This window comes from Cyprinodon variegatus, unplaced genomic scaffold (assembly GCF_000732505.1).
Source record: "Cyprinodon variegatus isolate N-32 unplaced genomic scaffold, C_variegatus-1.0 Scaffold115, whole genome shotgun sequence".
Taxonomy (NCBI): domain Eukaryota; kingdom Metazoa; phylum Chordata; class Actinopteri; order Cyprinodontiformes; family Cyprinodontidae; genus Cyprinodon; species Cyprinodon variegatus.
In genome coordinates, this window is record NW_015150568.1 from 567,359 (window position 1) to 591,438 (window position 24,080).

A 24,080-nucleotide genomic window follows, 5' to 3' on the forward strand; every position below is an offset into this window, starting at 1 on the left:
GTCACCTGTTAAGTAAAGGCAGAGATTATTATTATTATTTTTTTAAAGATATATTATGAAGATATTTTTTAGTTATGAAATTATCAAAAAGGCCAATTAGTGTAAAATAATCAGAAAAGGTGCAGACAAACGTGTTGATAGAACAAAAAAAAAAAAAAAAGTCCACTGAATGCAGTGAGCAAAACAGCACTGACCCTGCATACTATCCACACCAACCAGCAAAATCCAGGGAATAATGTATGTGCCAAACACTTACAGGCTCTGTCAGCTCCAGAACACTGGCCAAATACGTGATGGGACTACAGTCACGGGTGTTTCCCACAAGTGTACAAGGTAGAAACATGGGACCTAAGTCATCCCCATCCAGCACATCCACGGTCAGTGTGGTGGTGGCTGTTCGGCGGTCACTTGGAGAGGGTGCCCGGTCCTGAATAGAAATGAGAAAATATTACATTTAATTAAATCTGGAACATACCTTTTACATGTGTTTTATTTTTTTTATAGATTTTCCACAAAAAAATAACTGAAATTCCAGTATAACAAATATTCAAGGACTCGATTCAATTAATTAGATAAAGAATAATCCAATCAAATAATGATACAAAGACTGCACGTCTAATTGCAGTATATCAAACAATCTACACCAAGAGTTTCTGGTCAGTGGGTAACATTTAACTTCACAGCTATCCTTTTGAAGCAGTTCTAGTAAGGAGCATCAACATTTCTGGCAAAAAACATTAGTCCAGTTATCTGTTCGGTCTTGTCACATTTCAATATACATACTTAATGACTCTTAAATTGTCAGCTGATATACCTTAATAGTCCAAACCCATCACTGCCATCCCAATGAGCATGTCCCATAATAGGATGATAGAATACTTGTAATATACAATATTAAAATTAAAGGAAAGGGAAAATAATTTTGGTTTATAAATTAAAGGACCATATTTTGAGGCTCATATTTCTATATTTCTGTAAAGTGTGAATTATATTGAGCTACTGTAAAAACAAACAAAAAGCATCTTATCTACTTTTTTTTTTTCTTTTAAAGCTCTTAAATGCTTAAAAAAATGCGTTACAGATAATTTAAAAAGCAGTTATACTTTTCTGTGTAGTGCATTTTATGACCGATGTCAGGCAGAAGAAAAGGAAAAATCATGTATTTTATGGAGAAAAAGGTTTTACTAAGAAAGCCTGCCACGTTTCTTTTCAAGTCATTTTTTTTTTTTGACATGGAAAAAGGAAATCTTTTTCAGGAAATACTGATTTCTACCCATTGCTTTAGAGGTTAAGGTTGCTGGAAAAATAAAAAAAACCTCAATATACTGTTCGGTGAAATAGTTTTAGCAGTGTTACAAATTTCTTATTTTTATGATTATCTTAATTACTTTTAGTCCATAATACAAGTTTTTTTTTTACACTTTATGGCAAGAATTGCCTTTTTATTTATTTTGGTGCCCTCTTTTTTTATTTATTTTTTGATATTTTGAGTATTTCATCTCCCTCTTTTAATTTATCGCAGTCTTATTGAGCTATTACTTATGTTACATATTGCTAAAACATTTAAATCAATTAATCGAGAATCCTACGTTGTGCACAAACAGTTAATATATGAAGAATACTAACACTAAAAAGAACTATGTCACCAGAAAATACTGCCACAGTCTAATGACGGTATAAGAAAATACAGTGGTGTACTCTAGAGATTTAAGTAAATACATTGCCATTTGTTTTTTTACCTTACACTAACAGTAAAACATATGTAACTTTGTGGGAAATTGTCTACACTGTTTTATTATTTCATCCATATACAGTAGTAGTCCTAAAACATTGTCAGGTTGAGTGGAGGTTTGCAGAGGACTCAAATGCAGAAAAGGAAGCCGAGGTGGTTTCTAGCAGATTTAATAATTTACGACGGCAACTGAAGCAAAAATCCAAAAATAACAAAATACTGAATTACCAAAATACCAAGGGACATCAAGGAAAACACACACAAGGAGCCAGAAACAATAAGGAACCAGCAAACAGTAACTGAAGAGGAGGAGTATAATTGGGATACTGAACAAAGACCGGGCTAATCAGCAGATTGGGAGCAGGTGTGGACAGAAGAATCTACAGTAAAAGGAAGCTAAGGGAGAGCAGACTGACATAAGAGGGCAACAGAGTATAAACAAGAAATACATAAGAACTCAAATACAACCAGAAAACACCACAAAAGGGGAATAAAACCAATAAAACTAGAAAACACTGAAAAAAAATGAATCAAAGTGAAACTAAAAACTCAAAAAGAAAACTTAAACACAATCAAAAAGTGGAGAATCATGACAAATATACTGGGAAGTTGATTACAGAACATTTCTAGCACAGTGCTGGTAAATCTTTCAGCATTTCACTGTTTATTTGCATGACAACATTGAATTTCTCCATCGTTTATTAATGCTTGAAATTAGTAATTTTGGAAATAAAAGAGTCTGTTTTATTCTCATTCTTATTTTTTTACTTCTGACCCATAGCTTACACATAGCTGACGCATACTGCGTCTTTGTGTGTTTCTCTTACTGGCTTATTTGACTCATGGTGCAAACAACATTTTTCAATATAACATACAAAAAAGGTTATATAAAACATGCAGAAAAATTAATCCAATTTTCATGGACTGAAAACATAAAATCAGTTTTTATTGTAATTGATTTCAGACAGGCTGTTTTTCCAGAGGCATTCGAGTCCTGTGTCTGATCAAAACCCCCTGGAATAATTTTCCTACTTAACACTGTTTTCTTTTCTAAACCAAAAGCATAGATAGTGTGGAGGGAAAAAGTATGTGGTCTGGCAGTGATTGTGCAAGTTTACCTACTTAGAAGAACGAGGGGGTCATCATATACTTAGTGTCACCACCCATCCTTTAAATACAGAATCATCCTTTTTAGGCAGTGAAAAATTGTATCCCATATCAAACCAATAAGGGATGCAATCAATATGATATTTTTGTAAATTTCCAAAACATGTCACAAGTACGTCAACTTTACATTTAACAAAAATTTTTAAAATAAACTAAATTATTCTAGTTGCTTATAAACTGGACCTTTCCAGCTTTGCATCAGCTGCTGTCATGGTTGCCTAGAGACGGACCCCCCTTATCTGTCCTGCTCTCTGTCACTCATGTTTACACCACATCTTCTACATCTTCCACAGAAGGAAATGCTTTCAAGAACACAAACATGAGTGGAAAGAAGTAAATCTATGGCTAAACCGCATCAGTAGGGATGATGACAAAGAAAATTGTAAAATATTTCTGGCTGTTGGCAAGTGTTCACAGTGGCACACAGCGAGCTGTTCATGGCTCAGGAGTCAGAAGGACAGAAACACTACAAACACAAAAGGGTGGAGTCAGATTTAAAAAACATGCACGCCAAGGAAAAGGCCAGTGACTGGAAGTTGGAAGGGATTCTGCTGGAAGTTGCAGGGAAGTGGGCTGCCATTCGGCTGGCGTTTGACAGGGAAGGGCCATTCTTAATGGCTGCTATTGTATAAGCAAACAAATATGGCTAAAATAATGGATTTGTTTTTTTTAGATTTCCAAGTTATAAGAATTGTTCTTGCATCTTCTCTGTATGTTTTATAATTTCTATTTTTAGAATCAGTATTAAGAGATCCAAGAATAGGGGGCTAGCACATTTAAATCTTCCCATTAACTAAATTATGTGTAGATTCTGAGTTTGAGTGACCTCCCCAATTCCCCCAATGACAACTGGGGGACTCACGCCTTCCCATTTTTTTATTTATAAAAAAGGTGGCACACTTTAACTATGAAAGACAAATAAGAAAGAAAAGGCAGTAAATCATTTTTAGGAAGAAATTAATTAAATTAGGTTGAACAATATGTATTTTTTCAATTCTAACAGTTAAACTCAGTAAAAACATTGGTGGCCATCTTCTGTCAGTCTTCAACAGAGGCCAATTTTACAATAGTTTAATTTAGAAATTCCAGGATAAGCGATTAAGTCAGGCTCAACCTGGCATGAGAATTGCATCCTGGCTATCAGTTCCAAAAAAAGCCAAGCCAGTCTCCATATGTATGTGCTATGTCAAGCAAAGTGTACGGTAAGTAATAAAGCTAAATGAAATGCCCTATTTCACAAAACCAAAATAAAGGATTGAGTTGGAATGTCCTGAATATCCAGGACACATTAAGCCATAACTCTGCATCACAAAAGCAGTAAGTAGTTAGCACTGTAATTTATTCTGTGCAGTTAGCCTGCTCATGACCTGACTATAAGGCAGGCTAACTTAAAGCTTGGAGTTTTATCTGCTCAGTCATGAGCGACACCAATCAGAATCCAATGACCTATTCTTCTTCGGATCATTGGTGGGTGGCAGCAAATGTTAAGACACATTGCTATCATCTACTGTGGCAGGTCTGTGGGCCCGAATATCTGACCAATAGAATTTATAATCTGGTAAATCAGCCTTTTTCCTTCATTATCTTATAAATGCTGTTGATCCTACATGTTGTTGTATTTCTTTCTATCACCCTACATAAAAAAAAAACAAAAAAAATTTTTTTTTCAGTTTTTCTCAGTTATTATCTACATGATCATTACAGCTATTCTACCAAGGACATCCGCTATCTGTAAAGACTGCTGGGTCCCAAAATTCTCTCTACAACATTTTTTTAAGCAGTTTTCGGTGGGCAACTTGTACTTTCAACTCCATTCTTAAATTTTCTTAAACTGGGTAGAGGTCTGGAGACTGGCTATGCCACTCAAGGACCTTGAAATGTTCTTAATGGAGCCACTCCATAATTGTCTTCAGTATGTTTGGGACAACTGTCCTGCTGGAAGACCCAGCCGCTTTCCATCTTGAATTGTCTCACTGATGGAAGGTGGTTTCACGATTCATGGCGCAGTTTCTACCACATTTCACATGTTTCCCTTGCAAAAAAAAAAACAGCCCCAAAGCATGATGTTTCTAAGCCCATGCTTCACAGTAGGTATGGTGTTCTTAGGATTTGTGTCAGCATTATTCTTGCTCCGAATACGGCAGCTTGGGTTTGTGCCAAAAAAAGTTACATTTTGGTTTAATCTGACCACATGATATTCTTCCAATCCTCCTCTGGATTATCCATATGCTATCTGGCAACCCTCACACAGGCCTGGACATGTACAGCTTGAGCAGAGGCCCACACCTGACATTGCTGGAATAGAGTCCCTCTCTGTATTATGTGATACTGATGGTAAGTTACCATGATTACTTCTCCACAGGTCATTGATCAGGTCCATCTGTGTTAGTTCTGGGATTTTTTGGCTACTGTTCTTATCATTTTTACCCTATAGAATGAGATCTTGCATGGGGTTCCAGATGAACAGAGATTATCAATGGTATTGAATGTATTCTATTTTCTATTGCTGTTTATTTATTCACACAAACCTCCTTGCTTATTGTAGATTCACTAGCAGTTACAGGTCTGTGAGGGCCTACCATAGTTTAGCAGTAAAAAAAAGAAATTTATATATATATATATATATATATATATATATATTATAAATTCTTTAACAGATTGTTTTTCTTAATTTTTTTTTCTGTCATTGCTGAAGTGTACCTACTGTATGATGAAAATAACAACCTCCCATCTTTCTAGGTAGTAGAAGTTGCACAGTCACTAGGTTATAAATATTTTTTTTTTGCCTCACTGTACTGATGCAATAACTGTCACCAAATTCTAATTGAATATTGATCCATTTTTTAGATTTACAATACACTTTTATAGTCACCACACAAAGATAATCTCACTCATAAAGTTTGGTTTATCAAGACACTGAATACAATAATAAAAAAATCTTGAAGCTTAAAAAGAGTGGATCTTCTCACACACAATTAAGTTTTTATTCAAGGGTGACTTTCAGGAGACCTTCAGCTGAAATAGGTGGATTTCTGTGAGGTCCTCATGAAATATGCAACTGATCCGTGAGGAATACAAGGTCCTTGTCAGACATCATAAAGCCTCTCCTTTATATCTGCTAATATTTTCAATCTGCTTTCTCTGCATTAATAAGGAAACCTGGATAAGATTTCCTCAAGATTAAGATTAAATTAATTAGAATCTTAGCAACTTGGTCATTGCTTGAAAGCAATGCATGCTATGTAATAAGTGCAGTGCAAATTAACACGTGATTCATCACTTAACAATAAAAACTGCTTTCCTCAGGGTCTCTTCAAAATATCCTTGACAAATCTTTTGGATCAATTTAAAATAAACTATCTTCGTCCTTGTGGGTTGCATACTTATTCCTTTAGGATATGTGCTTCACAAATGTGCCATTAAGAGTCAAAAAAGAAAATGTCTAAATAGCTTTCAAAATCCAAATGATCTGATTTTACAAAGTTAGAAGTTGAGAACTTTTCCACATGTCCATGAATACTCCAATTTTCAAAATATTGATTAATGCATTACCTTGCATTTTTTCAATGCTTACCGTGGAAGGTTGCCTTTTTGTGTTTAAATGTGGTTAAGAAAAATACTTTTTTTTGCTTGATCGTTTAATGAGGCATGGCCCAGGTTTTCCCAATTGGCAGATCATGCAAATCAGGGTTGTTTCACACAGAGATCTGTGAGATGTTAAATACTTGGGATACCGGCCTCAGACTTCTTCATATTTTACTCTCTTTATCTTCTTCCTTTGTTGACCTTTAAAAAGCAATCTGTTCTCTTATGTTCTCTATGAAAAATTTACAAAACATGTCTACTAAGATAGGATTATTCACATGTGGGAAATTTTGAAAACAAGCCTTTATTTTTCTCCTTTTCACAAAAACCTGCTCCTCTGTGTTGGTTTGAACCTTCATAATGATATAAAATCTAAGAACTAATATTTGTGATTGTCATGTAATATAATGTAAAAAGTTCAGGGGTCTCATTAAATCTGCAAAGTAATTTATATCATTAGATCCATAACATGAAAATATTCTTAAGAGACCGTTAAAGTGTTAGACAAAGATGAGCTGGCAAATTATTAATGCAATTAGTTTTGATATGACACTTTTTCTATTAGTTAACAGCAAAAAAGATGGGACTTATTTAATAGGTTTTTGATTTGCTTCATGCAGTTTCAAAGCTTGACTAAAAACAAAAACGATACGTAACACATCTGCTACTTCCTAAAACGCTTCTAATGCTTTCTTCAGATAAACACCGGATATTCTTGCTTCTTAAGCCCTCAGAAACACATTAATCTTTTAGTGTACTCTTGGCTTTTAATGTGTTTTCAAAGTAACTGGGATCTAGGACATGAACACATGCAGCACACTCGGAGAAGCCTTTGTGAGCATGGTTCTCATATCACAGCAGAACCCTAAAATGCATCTTATGTGAAACAGTCATGACTCAGTTTAGATCACTTTAACTTTTACAGTCTATGCATTTACTGCATTGGCAAAAATAAATATAGTGTGCTTTCATTAATAAAACATAGAGTGGAGGGAAATAAAAGGCAAACAAATAGATTAGCAAAAACATTAGTGATAAATCTCTTTCAGGTTCCCTTAGGCTGACTAAACATAAGAAAGGCTGTTGAACAATAGAATTACAATAATTACAGTTTTCATAACAGAAAAATTCAGGTACATTTTGGACCTTTAATGCCCTATCTTTGTTAAACAGATATTAAAGGGTACATATTTTCGAGAAAAAAAAATAAAATAAAATATATGTATTTAAAATAGACAAGGGATCCTTACAAATCCTTGAGAATGCTAAATTAAAGAAGATAGAATAAAAAAAAGAAGGTTTGAAAATAAAAAAGGAAAAATCACTTACATTTGCTTGTATTATGACTAAGTATCGTGTTATCTCTTCATAGTTGAGCCGTTCTCTGAGGACTACTGAGCCGAACAAAGTGAGAGGGATGTCGAAGGTTCTGTTTGCTGTCTGAAAAACATACAGGTATGAGACACAGGCAAATACTGAGTCACACACAAAGTCTAGTCTTAAGGCAATATATGTTGAATATGGTTAAACAAGCGTAACAGCAGGGTTCATTTTATGCTTGTATTATGATACAAATAAGTTAAGCCGAAGACAGAATTGTCACATGAGCTCAGACCTAGCAGAGTAATAAGGGAAATATAGTAACAATACATCAAATGACAAAAAGAGGTTTAGATTCCATGGTGAAGCAAAAATTAAATGCAGAAATAGACAAAAATAATCACGTAAACATTTAAGTGTAGTGAATAAGGTAATTTACAAAAGAAAAATGATAACATAAAATATAGCTTACATCGTATTTGGAAGATAGGGAGAAATTATGCTTTACTGAAAAAAGGGTGACTTCAAACGCTTACAGCAGTTACATTTTAAATAGTAAACAACAGAGAATAAAATCAAAGCTTTTTTTTTTATCAGGAAATTTTGAAAAAAAAAACAAAAAACCTTTACTATATTTTATTACACAGAAGCACACCAAGCTTCCTCAGTTTTGTTTCATGCATGACTCCATGCCAGTTTTCTTATTCAAATGCCTCAATACTTTCATAACTTCTCATGCTTTGATATATTTCAATTCTTAATTTCATTAATCAGTTCTCAAAACGTATCACCTGGTTCAGAACATCTAAACCTGACATTTCTTTTCCATATACTCCTCTGATATGATTGTGTACATGGTGCTCCATGATGCTGGAAAAAGCTATTGTTCCAAGCATTATAACTCTAGGACATCTGTTGGTAGCTAATCTTGTAGGAGATTTGAATATCTTTTTTATATACAATACAAGGCAGCTTTTCGTGGCAGCAGCTAATTAAATAACTACTTATTCGGGCGAGAGCCAACCCACATGAGCCAACCAACATGTATGGAATCAAGATGCTTTGCTGTCAACATTATAGGATCCACTTGTTCCTATGAATCTGATTTTCCAGAAGTCCTAAACAACCTGTTGGGAGCTTTAGTAGGGACATTTCCCAGAGTCTTCTGCAGTGCACCATGTTTTAAGTCCTATTATGACTGGCTTGTCCATCCATCCATTCATCTATCCATTGTCCGTCATGCTTATTTCTGCTGGTTTTGTAAGGGGTGCTGGTGCCCATCTACAGCTGTCTACGATCGAGAGGCGGGGTACACCCTGGAAAGGTTGCCAGCCTATCGCAGGGCAACACAGTGACAAACAGTACAAACAACCGTTCATGCACACACTAAGGAGAATTTAGAGAAGCCAATTAACGGAACAGTCATGTTTGTGGACTGTGGGAGGAAGCCGGAGTACCAAGAGGCAACCCATGCATGCAAAAGGAGAACATGCAAACTCCATGGAGAGATCCCGGGCCGGGAATCAAACCCGGACACTTCTTGCTGCAAGGCAACTGCACTACCCACTGCTACACTGTGCATTGGCTTGTTTTCTATTTTATTTCCATGAAAAAAAATTAACTTCTTAAATCCCAGGAGATGTCCTGTCATACCTCAACTAATTTTGCACTGTTGCCAACCTAATCCCTTTGTTGCAACCTGTTTAGGAGACTCTACTTGCACTTCTGCGACATTATTTGGCACTTGAAACATTAGAATATTTCTCCTTGATAGTTTATGTTATGAAATTAGAGACAATGTAATTGTGATTAAGGTATTTTCATTAAAGTTTTTAACACCAGAATTTTGACTTAGGACTGCAGGTTTACCAATATATAAACTGAAACATTCAAGCTTGAAAAGAAAAAAAAAAAAAACACACACACACACATACAGTATATCTTTCCAAGTCTGATATCATGACATTCAGATGTGGATGACATTCCTTTAAAATGTATACAGTATATCTTGGCTGTATAAAGGTTGACACCAAAAAAGAATATTGGTAACTCACTGGATCTTTAGGGTTGTACTGGATGGTGTACTCTATCTGTCCATTGGGGCCATCATCAATGTCTGTTGCACCATTATTCCCAAAAAACCCAGAAAAGATGGTTGTTCCTACAGGCGTTAGCTGAAAAAAATAAAAAGGAAAGGAGCTCAGTCTGCATATGATGTCTACATTTTCAAAACATGGTAATTAAATCTTCTCTGACAGTGTCATACAAACATTCATTGTTTTATGAAGCACAGATAAAACGAGAGCAAAATAAGATTCCACTGGATCTAGCCATAAGGGAAGTTAATCCCCCTCCGTTTTCTACAGAACAGAGAGAAAGTGCTTTGCATTTTTATTACCATTATGCATAAATCGGACTTGAAAAGGAAGATCAGCTGAGAGTGGTTTGTATCTCATTCAGTTGCACTTTAACATGTAAAATATGGTAAGTTTTCAAAAATGTGTCATATAAAGTATGCTCAGCAGTCTTTCTCTAACATGACAGATGAAAGAACTCACTTCCCCACTGATAAAATTGGGTAATCCAAAATCTCTGATTTGACATTATCAGTGTTAAAGCTAATTACGACTAAGATAAATAAAATGTAGAAAGAGGTCACAGCTTATTTAACTAAGACTTTTACTGCAACAGCTGAAACTAAATAGTATTCATAGGCAGATTCTGCGTTATTTTTTTTATCACAAAGACTGAATTTAACATACTGTAAATTTTCAAATTATCGATTTTGAAACTCCTTTTGTTCCAAATGTATTTGTTGTTAAATGTTTAACATGCCTTTCCTAATGCATATACAATCAGGCTTAATTCAGATCAGAATTCCCTTTATGGGCCAACTTTTTTGCAAACAAAGGAATTCCCCTTCCATTTTATATTTTTCACTACAGGACAGGGTTCCTTACATTTTAGTAGTGGTAATGTTTCTTTTATTATGAGGTATTGAGTTGTAAAGTGTACATCTGATATAATAAAATACATTGTGATGGACCTGATATATAATTGAAAATGTCCACTAGACTAATGCAAAACACTATTCCTCGTATTTTACCTGCTAGGATGAGCCCATTATTTCTGTTTAATGTAGATAAACAGCATTTCATTTAATTCAGTCTGTCTCCTGTCCATTATTCAGTTCACCTCACAACCCAGAAATAAACTATATTACATCCCCTCACAGCTGACCTTGGCTAAAACATATTGGTTCCTTAAGCCTTGGGCTTCCTCCGTCGGTTCTTGACAGTTACAAGATTTGTACAAACGAAAGAATAATAACAAGAAAGAACTGGCTTCCAGTTTTGGCAAAGCTGAATTTGTATGGAGCTAAGCTCAGCTCAGTCACATACATTCACAAATTATTTGTTTTATTTAGTATAAAGAGAAATGCAGATTGTGAGGGGAGAGTATGCCTGTTGCTTTCTAAGCTAAGAAACAGACAGTCCTGACTTTGTGGTGTTCAATGCATTCAACTGAGAGGCAGCCTCGGGAAAGAAGCCATCTTCATGTTGTTGTATTGCTTTTCTTTTTGGCAAATCATGCTGGATAGCACTGACCTAAAGGAAGAAGTCTAAGCAATTTGTGTCCAGGATGTGTGTGGTCAGCAGAGATCTTAGCTGCCCCCTTTCTGAAACTAGACCTATGCAAGTCCTGGATGGAGGGAAATTCTCACTGCAGACTCTGTTGCTAATTGTAGTTTAGACCTGTCCAATTTTATGAATGAGGTTAATCAAACAATGGACAAAGGAAAGACTTATGAATAAACAACTGAATACTACTGAGATATAACCTTTCTTAGGCCTAGTAACTCGGTAAAACAAATCATATGGCTTTCAATCCTGGACATTCAATGAAAAGGGGCTCATCAAAAGTGCAATCATACACATAAGTCAACTTTTTTGCAGAGGCTAATATCTACAGGTTATTGATAATGTAAACTGAACTTCATCATAATATAATGTGATTAAAGCTTATCTGCTACTCAACTACCAGAGGACGAGCTTTAAATGAGATGCTTAGACACTCTGCAGATCAGCAATATACAGTACAGGGGTCAATGTAAGCTGGAGCTGTCTGATACTAGGTACCAGTAAAATATTTAGGTGCAGTATGCTGCCTGCTATTTTGTGTCACCAACTTCAGAGCACAGTTACCAATCTGAGCACGCAGTGAGACAGGTGTGCAGTGTTTAAATCTCACACACGCTTGTTCAATGCGTGTAAACTCTGACAAATTCTTCTTCGCCAGCTGTTCTTGTGCACAAATCCATGTATGTGTTTGCTTATATCCGTATCTATGCTTGCACTCTGCCCAAGTGGTGTGCTCAGCAGCTCCTTACTCTCATACTGTGCACTCAACTTAATAAACTATTGTGGCTGAATAAAAGTGTGAAAAATGCTGTTGTTTTACTTTTAGGATTTTTTTTCAGGTTAGGGGAGGCAGTACAAAACTTTCTTTAAGGTCTACCAGATTATTTACTTAATAAATAGATAATAAAATAGATATTTCTTTATCTTATGTTTAATTTTTTTAGATAGACTGGAAAAAAAAGGCACCTTCATTAAACATTTCTCTCTCATAATACCATTATTTCTATTCATCCAAATAGGATGGAAAATGTTCTCTTTCATATTGCTATTTCTTTGAAATATTTAAAGATTTTAGTTTACATATTTTTTAATAGGTTCTGGATAGTCATGGCATTATAAGGCAGTTTTGGAGGCTCTCAGTGTAATTTCTTATGTTAGGCCCAAATAAGGTGGTTAAAAATGTCAAGAGTGAAACAGTTTTAAATGAGCTAAGTTGAAATAATTGCTAATCTTTTCCATTTCTTTCAACAAAGACTTCTGTAGGTGTTCCTTTAACCTGAGTGCAGTAAAAAAAAAATAAATGGATCATTAAATATAAGCTGACCTGATTATTTATTTTTATCTTTCTTTTTCTTAACATTTAAAATGGGAAGCTAAAGGTATCAAATCTACAATTAAAAATGCTGTTAATTTATATTGGTCAATATCCCAAAAAATATAATTTTACAAAAGGCATGAAGGCTGTAAGAAAATAACATGAGTGAGTTAAATGTATTTAATGGCAAGATTTTAAAACCACTTACACCCCTGGCAGTATATAAAATCCTGCTCATCCACACCTCTTTATCTTTACTGTGACTTGCCAGGTCACAACTTGGGAGACAATTTCCCTGCTTAAAGGGACCTCATTCTTCAGACTGTAATCTAAGGTTGAGTAGAGCTGCTTCAAAGAACCAGATAGCTCAGAACAATCTACCTACACTTCTCTCCCTCTCTGAGTTTCAAAGGAAAGTCCTAGAATCAGAGATCCGGCAGAGACTGAATTAAATCAGCTCCTTCCATGAATGCTAGAGCTAAAAACCAACTAGAAAAAGCTGACTGCTTTTCTTAGAGCACACAGCAAGCCCACTGTTGCCAACGTATAGTCACTATAATTAGCGACTTTTCAGACCCCTCTAGCAACTAGGGACAAAAACGGTGCACAGGTCCACTTCGACAGCAGGTACTTTGTTATATGACTCAAAGATGTCCACCAATAAGCCTGGTTAAGTTCACCACAAGCTTAACTTTAAAATCAAGTGACAATCTTACTGGTTAATTTTCCAATTTTGTAATAACCTGCTGCTGCAGGGACTCTGGCATTACAATTGCACGAAGCGCCACAATTTTTTTTTTGTTTTATTGGGGTTGCAGTTGAACATTTCATGACTCTTTTATGACTTTATTTAACCAATACAGAGTTGCTATCTTCAGCTAATATGCAGACTGCAAACTATTACTGCGCTGGACATATTAGAAGGTTTGAGAGCCATATTGGAAACTGAATTGAATGAACTGTCCAACATGCAGCAAACTCTGGATGACCTAAAGTCTATTTTGAATTTTATTTTATTTTCTTTTATATCATTTGAGAGAAAATAATTTTCCTTAATATTTATTTTTCGACGCTCCATTATTATTTCAACCGACTGTTTTATATTAACAAACTGCATAGCGCTCTGATGTTGTGGTATTTTAAGCATGCTTCTAAATGTTATCCTTCATGACCTGGGAACAAACAGCATTGGGTTGGGTTTAACAATTAATGTACTTTGCTTGTTTATGATATTAGGACATAATTTAATAATTAAAAGAAAATCTGCTAGTTAATATTGCCATTAGTCAGTCAATTATGAGCACAGCACATGATAACTGAGGACAAATTGGATATCCCTCCAAGAAAGCTTTAAGCATGTTTGTCTGTTTAACATGCATTTTTAGAACATCTCTAAGCTAAAGCAGAAATCAGCAGTGGGAAGCAAAGAAGTGCGTTTTACGCAAATATTCACATTATTTTTTACCATTCCCACAAAACTCCACAGCACAACAATTTGCCATAATGGAGAAGCAGATTAACTAAAAATAAAAAAAATGTGAATATCAATAAAGAAAAACTCTTTCACTCATTTTATCTTACTGTGGTTGAAATGTGGTTCTTGGGATGTAGAAACATGGATTTGCAGAACACGGCCCTGTCACCTCTCTTTTGAGGTGCTCATGGCTTGTTTTTATTTGTTTGGATCAAAGATGCAAAATTTGGTGCTAAATTGAAACAAGACAGGGTATATTACATTCGCTGAGATGTTACATTTTATCAGTCTATTTTTTCATACCTAAGGCTCTAATCCCTAAGAATAAAGTTTTAAACTTCACTCAGTAAAATATACATTTCTGCCTCAGAAGCCCACTGCCAGTGGGTAGTCTAGCTGTTTCAGAGTAAGTGGTCAGCCTTCTAAATTAAAAATAACCAAAGGCTTATATAGAGTGAAAATAGAAAAGAAATATTGAGTGTTCTGCAAAGATTTAGATCATTTAAGGCTTTGTTAACTATTCCTTGGGGCTTAACAGAGGATCAAATTGGGGTTTAGGATCGCTACATCAAGGCTAACAAATTAAAAACTGTCATTGAATCGATGCTAAAAGTTCCAACAATACTAAAACGAATACAGAAACGTTTAAAAAAGGACCAATCATATATAATTATTTTCTTTCACTAAAAGGGTACATTTGGAAATGTGTGGTGTTAAAGCTCAACTCAATCTCTTACAAAACTGCTGATAAATATTTAACAAAATAATCTAAAGCAGTAAGTTTTGTAAACAAACATCCATCAAGTGCTTTTTGCTCACTCAAGCACAGGCACATACATACAGATTCATAGATCGGCAATCAACTTAAAGTTAAGCACCTTGCCCAGGGGTGTGTCGACATCCGATAGTGAGAAACTAAAATTGGCTTTTCTACACACTGATAGTGGGATATTTATACTTATTTCCATTTTTTTTTTTTTTTTTTATTAGCACTAACATTAAAGTACTTCATGGGAATTTAATGAGGAAATCCCAACTAATATGGAGGGAAAATGAGGCATGGTACTTTAAAAGAATTGACAAACTAAACTGAAAAATGCAGGAAGCAGTCATATTTAATATCATTTACGCAGATTCCCTAAAATTAAATAAATATAAATATATTTTTAGCATGGTGGTCTGAGCACTGGGGTTGTACATTAAAAATGTGCCCTGTTTTATTGGATCACAGTGATGAATTAATAAGATGGGCGTAAATGATTGTTGCTAACCTAAAAACAAAGAAAGATATACAAATGAAATACACATGAGGTTCCTCAAGGAGCCATTCTCATGCCAAAAGAATTGATCATCTTACTTTTCAGCCTAACTCAGATTAAAGAGTACTGCAACATATTTTGGCATTTTGCTTACATTCCTCTTCTTGCTTACATTCCTCTTCTCCAAGCTGCTTTCCACCCCATTTCCTTACCAGCTTTTTCTCTTTAATTGTCGCTTTGCTTGAAATCTTTGTCATGCTTTTGCAATGCTGCACTGCCCCTTAAATTGCCCTGTGGGGATGATTAAAGTTTTCTGATTCTGATAATATATCTGTGCTGATGGTACACAACTATACTCTATCTCTTTTCCACCACATTAGCCACAATCTCTTACATTCACTAAGAGAGTGCTTTAATTGTGTAAAATTGCCTTGCCGGTTCATATGAATAAAATGATATTGTTTATGTCACAAACTGAAAAAAAAAAAATATTTATGTTGAAATCTGCTATATTTTGGCACAGAATATTGATGGTTAAACATGACTGGAAATGGATAAAGAATGAGCTCCTTACGCGCACATTTATTTTATTAGGCAGTCTCAGCTCTGTTAGCAGTTGTAATAAACAATGTTTTAAGATGTCAGACTAATCTGAACAATGATTGAATAAAAATGCAAAGAAATACCATGGTTATTATAGAACTGCTTATATTTTAATTAAAGTTACAGCTTCAGATAAAAAAAATTGAAATGATCTTGGCTTAACTTGGTAAAAAGGATAATCAGGATAAGGAACTTCATAAATTGCATGCATGGGCCGTTTCACAAAGCAGGTTTAACAAAGTAAAATCCTCAACTCTCAATTAATCTAGTCTGAGTTTTCAGTTTCAGAAAAGCTGCTGCAATTTACATTTATCAACTCTAAGTCAGTCCATTCAGAGTTTGACATGTTCATAACAATAATTATGAAATGCTATCATCAGTAGAGCCCTGATTTGACGAGTCACCATGACAACAGGAAACAGGAAGGGTCTACTTTCCACCTCTGGAACTAGACAATTTAATGCAGAAATGGAAAAAAAAGTACAAAATATTATTAAAAGACAAAAACATTGCTACAGCTATAAAGGAGAGGAAGATGGCAAAGGAGAAGATTTCTGCTAAAGTTAATGTTCATATGGCAGACTGTTTTGACATTTATTAGAAGCTCTATCCTCTCATTTGCTCCATTTGTAGATTACTAAAGTAACATTCTTCCTGGTCAAAATAATATTCCTCATTGGAACTGTAATAACAGCTTTTCTAAATTACATTTTTGCAGCAGATACTGAATTTCAGAAAACAAAAAACAAAACTGTACTATTAAGAATTAAGTTTTATATACCTAGAAATCTTTTCACATTCTAGGTCGCCGTTTTGACATTTATGATGAATGCATACAAAATGATACATTAATGAATATATATTTATGATTTCTTAAAATATATTTCATTATAGTCAAAATAATACAAATGATGACCAGTAACAATAGGAATAAGGAGATTGGAAATTAATTTCTCCAGAATATTTATTTATATATGAAGAATGTCATGTTGTATTAAATGGTAATTTTGACAAAGTAAAGATGTATTCAAGATATCAGAAATATAAATTCAGTCAAACTTATACATATCAAAACGTCCTGCCATAGCCTGTTGTAAACTTAAAAATTAGTTTACTGGGTGAATGATAGGGATTCAAGTGAAAACATCTGGCAGCAAATGAGGATGAACTATAAAAAGAGGTAGGACCTCTTGATCATGTCTTGGGTTCCTCCTCAGTTTGATTCTATCTTCCAACACACAGTAAATACTAAGTGGCTGGTGGCAGCCGCTTTGGATGTTATTATTCCAATAAATGGACACTATTAGCAGTTATCGATTACAGAATGGCTTCAGGTTGTGCTTCCTATGTACCTCTCAGTATCCTCAGTAGGTTGATATCACAGAATAAATCCTAATCCTAAAGTAATTCCTTTTTTTCTGTGGATTTAATTAATGTATTCACGTGTAATCTGAAAATAATTTCAGCAGTTCTTCGTGTATTGTAAACAAAATAAAATAATAACTACATGTCTCTCATATTAAACAAACAAAAAAATAACTTATATCATGTTAATGTAGAATCCTCTCCCTATAAATATTTAATTTTCTGTTAATTAATGCAGATTACTCTTTAATAAGATCCTCATCAAAAGGACAAGCAATGTTTATAAAGCCTAATGTGTCTAACAGACCTGCTGAATGATTTTTTTTCCTTATTGTCTGCACAAAGCTTAGACAAAAATCTCCTTGCAAAATCATTTTTAAAAAAAAACAACGTGATTGCCTATAAGGAGAGCAGAGACAGAGGACACTGAGTTTATTGAACAAAACTTTCTCCCGACCAGGTTAACTCTGGGGAGAATGTTACGACAGGAACATAAACAGAGGTTGAGTAAACTGTCTTTATGAAAAGGAAAACTCATGAGTTTCCCTGGTTTCAGGTTTAAAAGACTTAGAGTTTTCAGTAAATGTGATTTTTCAACCGATCCCTGGTCAATGCAAGTGTATTGAGTAAAATCCTTCCTAAACCTGTATTTGGAACCTTCATAGGTGTTGGTGGAGAGGAGAAAAAAACAATTACAGTATGTTTGTGTTAGGGAACAAAAACAGTGAGAAGCCTAGAGTAATGAGAGATGATAAATAGAAGGAGGGAAAGGAATACTGCAAAGGAGCAGAGAATGTGAAACAAAAACAAGTTGAGAGGACAGATTAGGCTTGACAGGCTAAGGAAGACAGTATAATGATATATTTTTTCTTAGTGCGCCTAAAATTGTGCTAGCAGCAAGGTATGTGCATCCATGTCCAGTCTAAGTTTACACTTCTTCTTGTTGAATTCCTCTTCCCCTGACGCCAGGGGACAAACTGTCAAATTGAAGATTATTCTAAAAGTCACGAAATAACAGATTTTCCCTATCTGCCCGAACCTTTTCTATTTAGCTTTAAGTTATAGAAACAATGACCAAAAAAAAAGAGGAAAGAAAAGCATGTTAGTGGTCTTTTTTGTGCTTTAATGGTAGCATTTAGGTCATATATTCCCCTTAAAAACCTCAGTGGGAGTTGAAAAAAACATTTGTGTTGAAGGTCTTTTTTCATAATCTCACCTAGAGGCATACATTCTTTGGTTTCCCTAATTTATTCACATTAAGGCAGTCACAACTGTCAGGACTACTCATTAGGGCTGCAATGATTAGTTGATCAACAATTTTGATTATGGAAAATTATTGACGCAAGATTTCATGCATCAAAGCCTTGTTTATTGATGCATAAACATTGCTGCTTCTATAAATATTTCACTCACAGAATCATGATGGGGTCGTTTAAAGTCTCTAATTTACTCTAATATGTCTTTTTCTCTTTTTTTTTGGTTGTGATCTTTACATAAGTATAGATTTTCATTACTTTTAACAATCTTCACTGTTTGGAGTTTATTTTTTCTTAGGTTTTAAATAAGAATTTTTCATTTTGGTATTACCTGAATAGTTAAGAGCGGTTCCATGCCTCATGTCTCTGTACCATTCATGACAGTTTTGTGACCACTTTGGTTTCTATTTTTGTCTTTACTGAAGCCTAAACTATTTTGCAAAGAAGAAAGAATACAGATTTTTAGCTGGAAGATGTGAGAACGTCTCTGAGACCTATAGCTGCTGCATTGCATTATAATTTCAATACTAGGGTTGAATAATAAAAAAAGAAAAGAATGACAAACAACTAACTTTTAAACGCTCTCCAACATTTCAGTTTTCCTCTGTCACAAATATGCTGGAGACAGACCGACACACCGGCTGCATATTCTTGGCCAATAATAGTGCACAATGTTAGTGTTAATAAAGGATTTTTTTTTTTAAATTGAGACTTGTAAAACATTTGCTATCATTTGATCATATAAATAAAAAAAATTGTCAATTTAAATTGGCTACCTCAAACATAAACAAATAACTCTCTAGTCTGTGTTGGTTAACTGCTTAAAATCCCAAATAAATACAATAGAAATTGTGGTTGTAACATAAAGTAAAATGAAAATATGAGTAACTCTCCAACACACCATAAAGTGACAGTTTTCGCAAAATAATTTAAAGGTTTTTACCTCACTGATGGCGACATAGTAACGAGGCTGCTGGAAATGTGGTGCATTGTCATTGCGATCTCGTACAACGATGCGGACCTCATGCAAAATCACTGTGCCAATCAACTCATTGGTGCATTGAACCCCGACCACGATGGACTGAATATAGGAAGGTGGCTGAAAAAGAGAGACAGGAATATAAATGAGAAACCAATGCAGAGTTAAAAAATTAAAAACATTAGCTAATTAGCTAATTTTTAGAGAAAGCTAATGAAAATACAGCTGAAGCAGCAGACTCTATTTCTTTTCAGAGAAGATGGACTTTGAGTTCTTTAAAATGGGAATAGTGGTTAGATAGAGAACCATAAAAATGCTTTTCTGATATCAAGTTTTCTCTTCATATGATAGATAATAAATATACCTATGCCAATTTGCTTTGAAATTGAAAAACACAAAATACTTGCAACAATTTCCGTATGAGTAACTGCCACCAAGATAAATTGTAGACCCAAAGTTTGCAGACATTTTATTCTATAAGTTTACTTTCCTTAAGAGTAATCTAAACTATAATTGCCTTCTCTTTGTTTCACAGTCAACGACAATGCAACAACTCGGAACTATTTGCAAATATTAGACATATTCTTTAAGTTTTAATTAAAATAAAGAACCTTTTTAGGTCTCAAAATGTATTAGGCCTACAGATAACATTATCTATCTGATAGAATCTGCCACAACAAATCACCAGTATTGTTCTGAAGGAGATTTAATCTTTGGGAACTTTAAAAAAGGTATACAAAGGCAAAGTCAAGTAGATGACAACAACACACTAAAAGGCTTCTGGAAAAAAATGTTCCTGCTCTACAGACCAGATAAAAAACTGCACATTTTCTATGCAAAACATGTTAACACTAGAAAGAAGCATTTGTTAGTATTGCATTTATAGTAGGTGAAAAAATTCTGGGTAATAAACTAAACAAAACCGAAGAAATTTTAAAATGTATTAGAATCCATATGAACATTCATTTAATACTCAGGACTTCAGTCCTGATCATTTTGTACAACTTAACTGCCATTTTAATCTGAGATGAGGCAGTTGTGACAAAGGGGTAATCATCTGGACATGAAAAACAGACTTTCACTACACTGCACACCATCATGCATGAAATGAGAAATGTTTTGTTAACTAAAATAAAAATCTAATTAGGATATTGGTGTCATGTTAGGTAGACTGTTCATTATTTTAGCTAATTAAGTTATGAAATTTTAATAAATTTATGAAGAAAAATATGAAATGTATTAGAGTTGGGGTGGTGTATTTTTTGTGGAACGTTGAAACAAAATGGCTCTATTAGTTCTAATCTGCATGTTGACAGCAACTGCTCTTTTTTAGCTAATGTCCCAGTTTTGAAACTGTGAATGGTTTTGACTGAGATGCCTCTGACTTTGTATAGCCCTTCTGTGGGAAGGAGCCTTGTTGCCAAAAGTGACATGATATGGCAGTGTTTAAAATAGGTGGCATCCAAAAACTGTATCTTTTTTTAATCCCAAAGGGAAATTAAATGTTGTATTAACTCATACAACTCATTGTATTTTGTAGCAAGTTCTTGAAAGAACCTGCAGTAGTCAGGAAAGATCTCTTGTAGTGGTCTCTCTTGGCCTGGATCTAGAGAAGTCTTTAACTTAAAGGTATAGAGGACGATTTTCTTTCTGGGTGGATCATTCAAATAAATAGTCCTCCTGATTGTCAATCATTCTGGTGATATATTTACCTAAGACCGTCCTACGTGCTTGCCCCATTAACTATCTTTTTCTGTGCATGCGCAATTTCAGCCACATATGTGTGGTGAGCTACTGTTTCAGACAGTCATTGAAGCTCATCTTTCTCACTGTAGTTCTTTTGAACCTGATAGTGGCGACTAATAACAAAGATTGCGCAAGCACCATTAGGAGGAGGAGGAGGAGAACATGTCCAACGGGAGTAAAAAGCAGTGATCACCTGTCCAAATGGTCAGTTAACTTAGTTTGCTATACATGTAAAGCCCACTATTTAGTCCCTGCTGTATGTGGACACAGTAAGCTTGTATGAGCTATGAGAAAAGCACATTTTATACAGAACGTGCACGAGGAAAAATGGGCCTGTGCATGCTCTTGCACACGCAGAGGGCGGGTCTCCGCAGTACCTTTAAGACAGTACTGTTATCTTTATTGTGTTATCACTATTCGCTATCATTGTTATATAGATGGCTAAACCTGAATAGAAGACTTAAACATGATATAAAGCCTTTAAACAAAGATGCAGCAGCTATGGATATTTTCTTCAACAGTCTTAGAGTGGAATTCCCCCTTTTTTTTTATTCCGCTTTTACTTCAAACAAGATAAATTCAAAAGTTCTTGTCTGTCTATAAATATTCTTTATATTTAAAAATGAGCACAATATATTTCTAAATGTAAAATTAAGACAGCGTAAGATTTTACAGAGACAAAGAATTAATATATGAAATATTCTTCTATTTTTAATAATCAGAAAAAGAAAATCTGTCATGATATTTGCCAAAAAAAAAAATCTTAGAAAACACTGATCAGAAAATATTCTGCAAACAATGATCTGTCCCATAATGGCAATACATAATAAATTAAGAAACAAAGAAACCTCATTGAAACAGTTATCATAGAAGTGTTTCTTACATCTCTGTCAAGAACTCGTCCAGTGCTGTTTAGGTAAAGAGCCTGCCTGGCAGGGTCAAGAATCACCCAGTAGTCGTGGTTGTCTCTTAGAGACAAAGAAATGGTATGATCTGGACCCTCAGCCACACCGTTGATCTGCATGTTCTCCACCAACAATGTTCCTGAAAAAGAAATTATAAAACAAAATATGGGTAACAGTTTATTTGAAGGGGTGTGGATAAGACTGACATTACACTGTAATAAACACAAGATAACACCTGTAATGAACATGAACATGAACTCTCCAGTTGCCCCTTGGTCAGATGATACCACTGAGAAACTGAGGGATTGTTTCAGAACCACAGACTGGAGCATGTTCCAAAGCTTTCATGGTAATGACATCAACAGCCTGAGTGAGTGTATCATCGACTACATAAGCTTCTGTGTGGAGAGCATGGTGCTCACATGACAGGTTCCCAAACAACCACCCCTGGATGATTCCTGAGCTGAAAGTCCTCCTGAACTAGAAAAAAAAGGGTTTTCAACCCAGGGGACAGAGAAGAGCCGCTCTTTCTTACCCTTATGTTCCTCCGTTGTCGCACAAAACTGCCCTTTGCATTTTTCCACTTCCTCACCGCCTCGGCCATATCTAGACCCACAGCTAGTTCGTGATTATCCCTCTTGCGTTGTGGTGTGGAATTACATAGCGCAGACCACGCTTCAATATTGGGCATAAATCAAAAATATCTGCATTGTACCTGCGACAAGCTTACTGCGATACACTCCTGAAGGAGTATAAACAGCCCTTAAGACCAAAGAGATGGTGATCGACTTCAGGAGAAGACCCCCACCTCAGTCCCCCAAGAACATCCAGGGGCAGGACATAGAACCCGTGTAGGGTTTCAAATACCTGAGTGTTAATGCCAATAACAAACTGGACTGGACTCATAACACAGACACCCTGTATAAGAAAGGCTGAGGTCCTTTGGAGTGTGGAGGCCCCTGCTTAAAACCTTCTATGACCTGTGGTGGCATCAGCCTTCCTCTACACTGTTGTCTGCTGGGCCCCTGGCAGTGCAGAGTGGGGCAGAAAGAGACTGAACAAACTAGTGGGAAAAGCCGCTTCTGTCCTAGGCTGCAATCTGGACTCAGTGGAGGAAGCAGCTGAGAGGAGGGTGCTGTCCAAGCTTACATCCATCATGTACAACATCTTCCACCCTCTGCAGCAGACTGTAGAGGAGCTGAACAGCTCCTTTAGAGTAAGACGTTCACATCCTGTTTGTAAAAAGGAGCACTACCGCAGGTCATTCATCCATGCTGCAACCAGACTCTATAATGCAACACTACAACAGCAATAACTTGTGCAATGTATAATGTGCAATTACTATTTGATACCCTGTACGATGCTGTCATATGTGGACACACTGTATTTACTGCATATATCCCATGCACCTTTTTCTTCCTTTGGCACATTCTTCTTTGACTATTTAGGCTGATGTAACAAGTACATTTCCCCACTATGAGATCAATAGTCAATCAATCAATCAATCAATCAATCAATCAATCAATCAATCAATCAATCAATCAATCAATCAATCAATCAATCAATCAATCAATCAATCACTTGACTTTTAGAGACAGACAGGTGAACGGTGGAGGTAGCAGCGCTATATTCTATTTTGATAAACTCATAGAAGAAGAAGAAGCATTAATGGCAGCGGAGGACAAGATGTCCATGTGACTGTGGGCAAAAGAGATCGATGCTGAGCTTGTTCC

The 24,080-nt window shown here is 35.2% G+C and overlaps 1 protein-coding gene across 1 annotated transcript in view; it reads right to left on the minus strand.

Annotated features, from left to right (window-relative positions):
- Positions 1–24,080, minus strand: part of LOC107085073 (protocadherin-15-like) — a 298,610-nt gene that overhangs the window by 182,203 nt on the left and 92,327 nt on the right. The window contains exons 5-9 of the mRNA XM_015375218.1: positions 22,326–22,486; positions 19,661–19,816; positions 9,859–9,978; positions 7,814–7,924; positions 257–427 (exon numbers count right to left, since the gene is read on the minus strand). Coding sequence (XP_015230704.1) covers positions 257–427; positions 7,814–7,924; positions 9,859–9,978; positions 19,661–19,816; positions 22,326–22,486 — 719 coding nt within the window. The remainder of the gene's footprint in view (positions 1–256; positions 428–7,813; positions 7,925–9,858; positions 9,979–19,660; positions 19,817–22,325; positions 22,487–24,080) is intronic.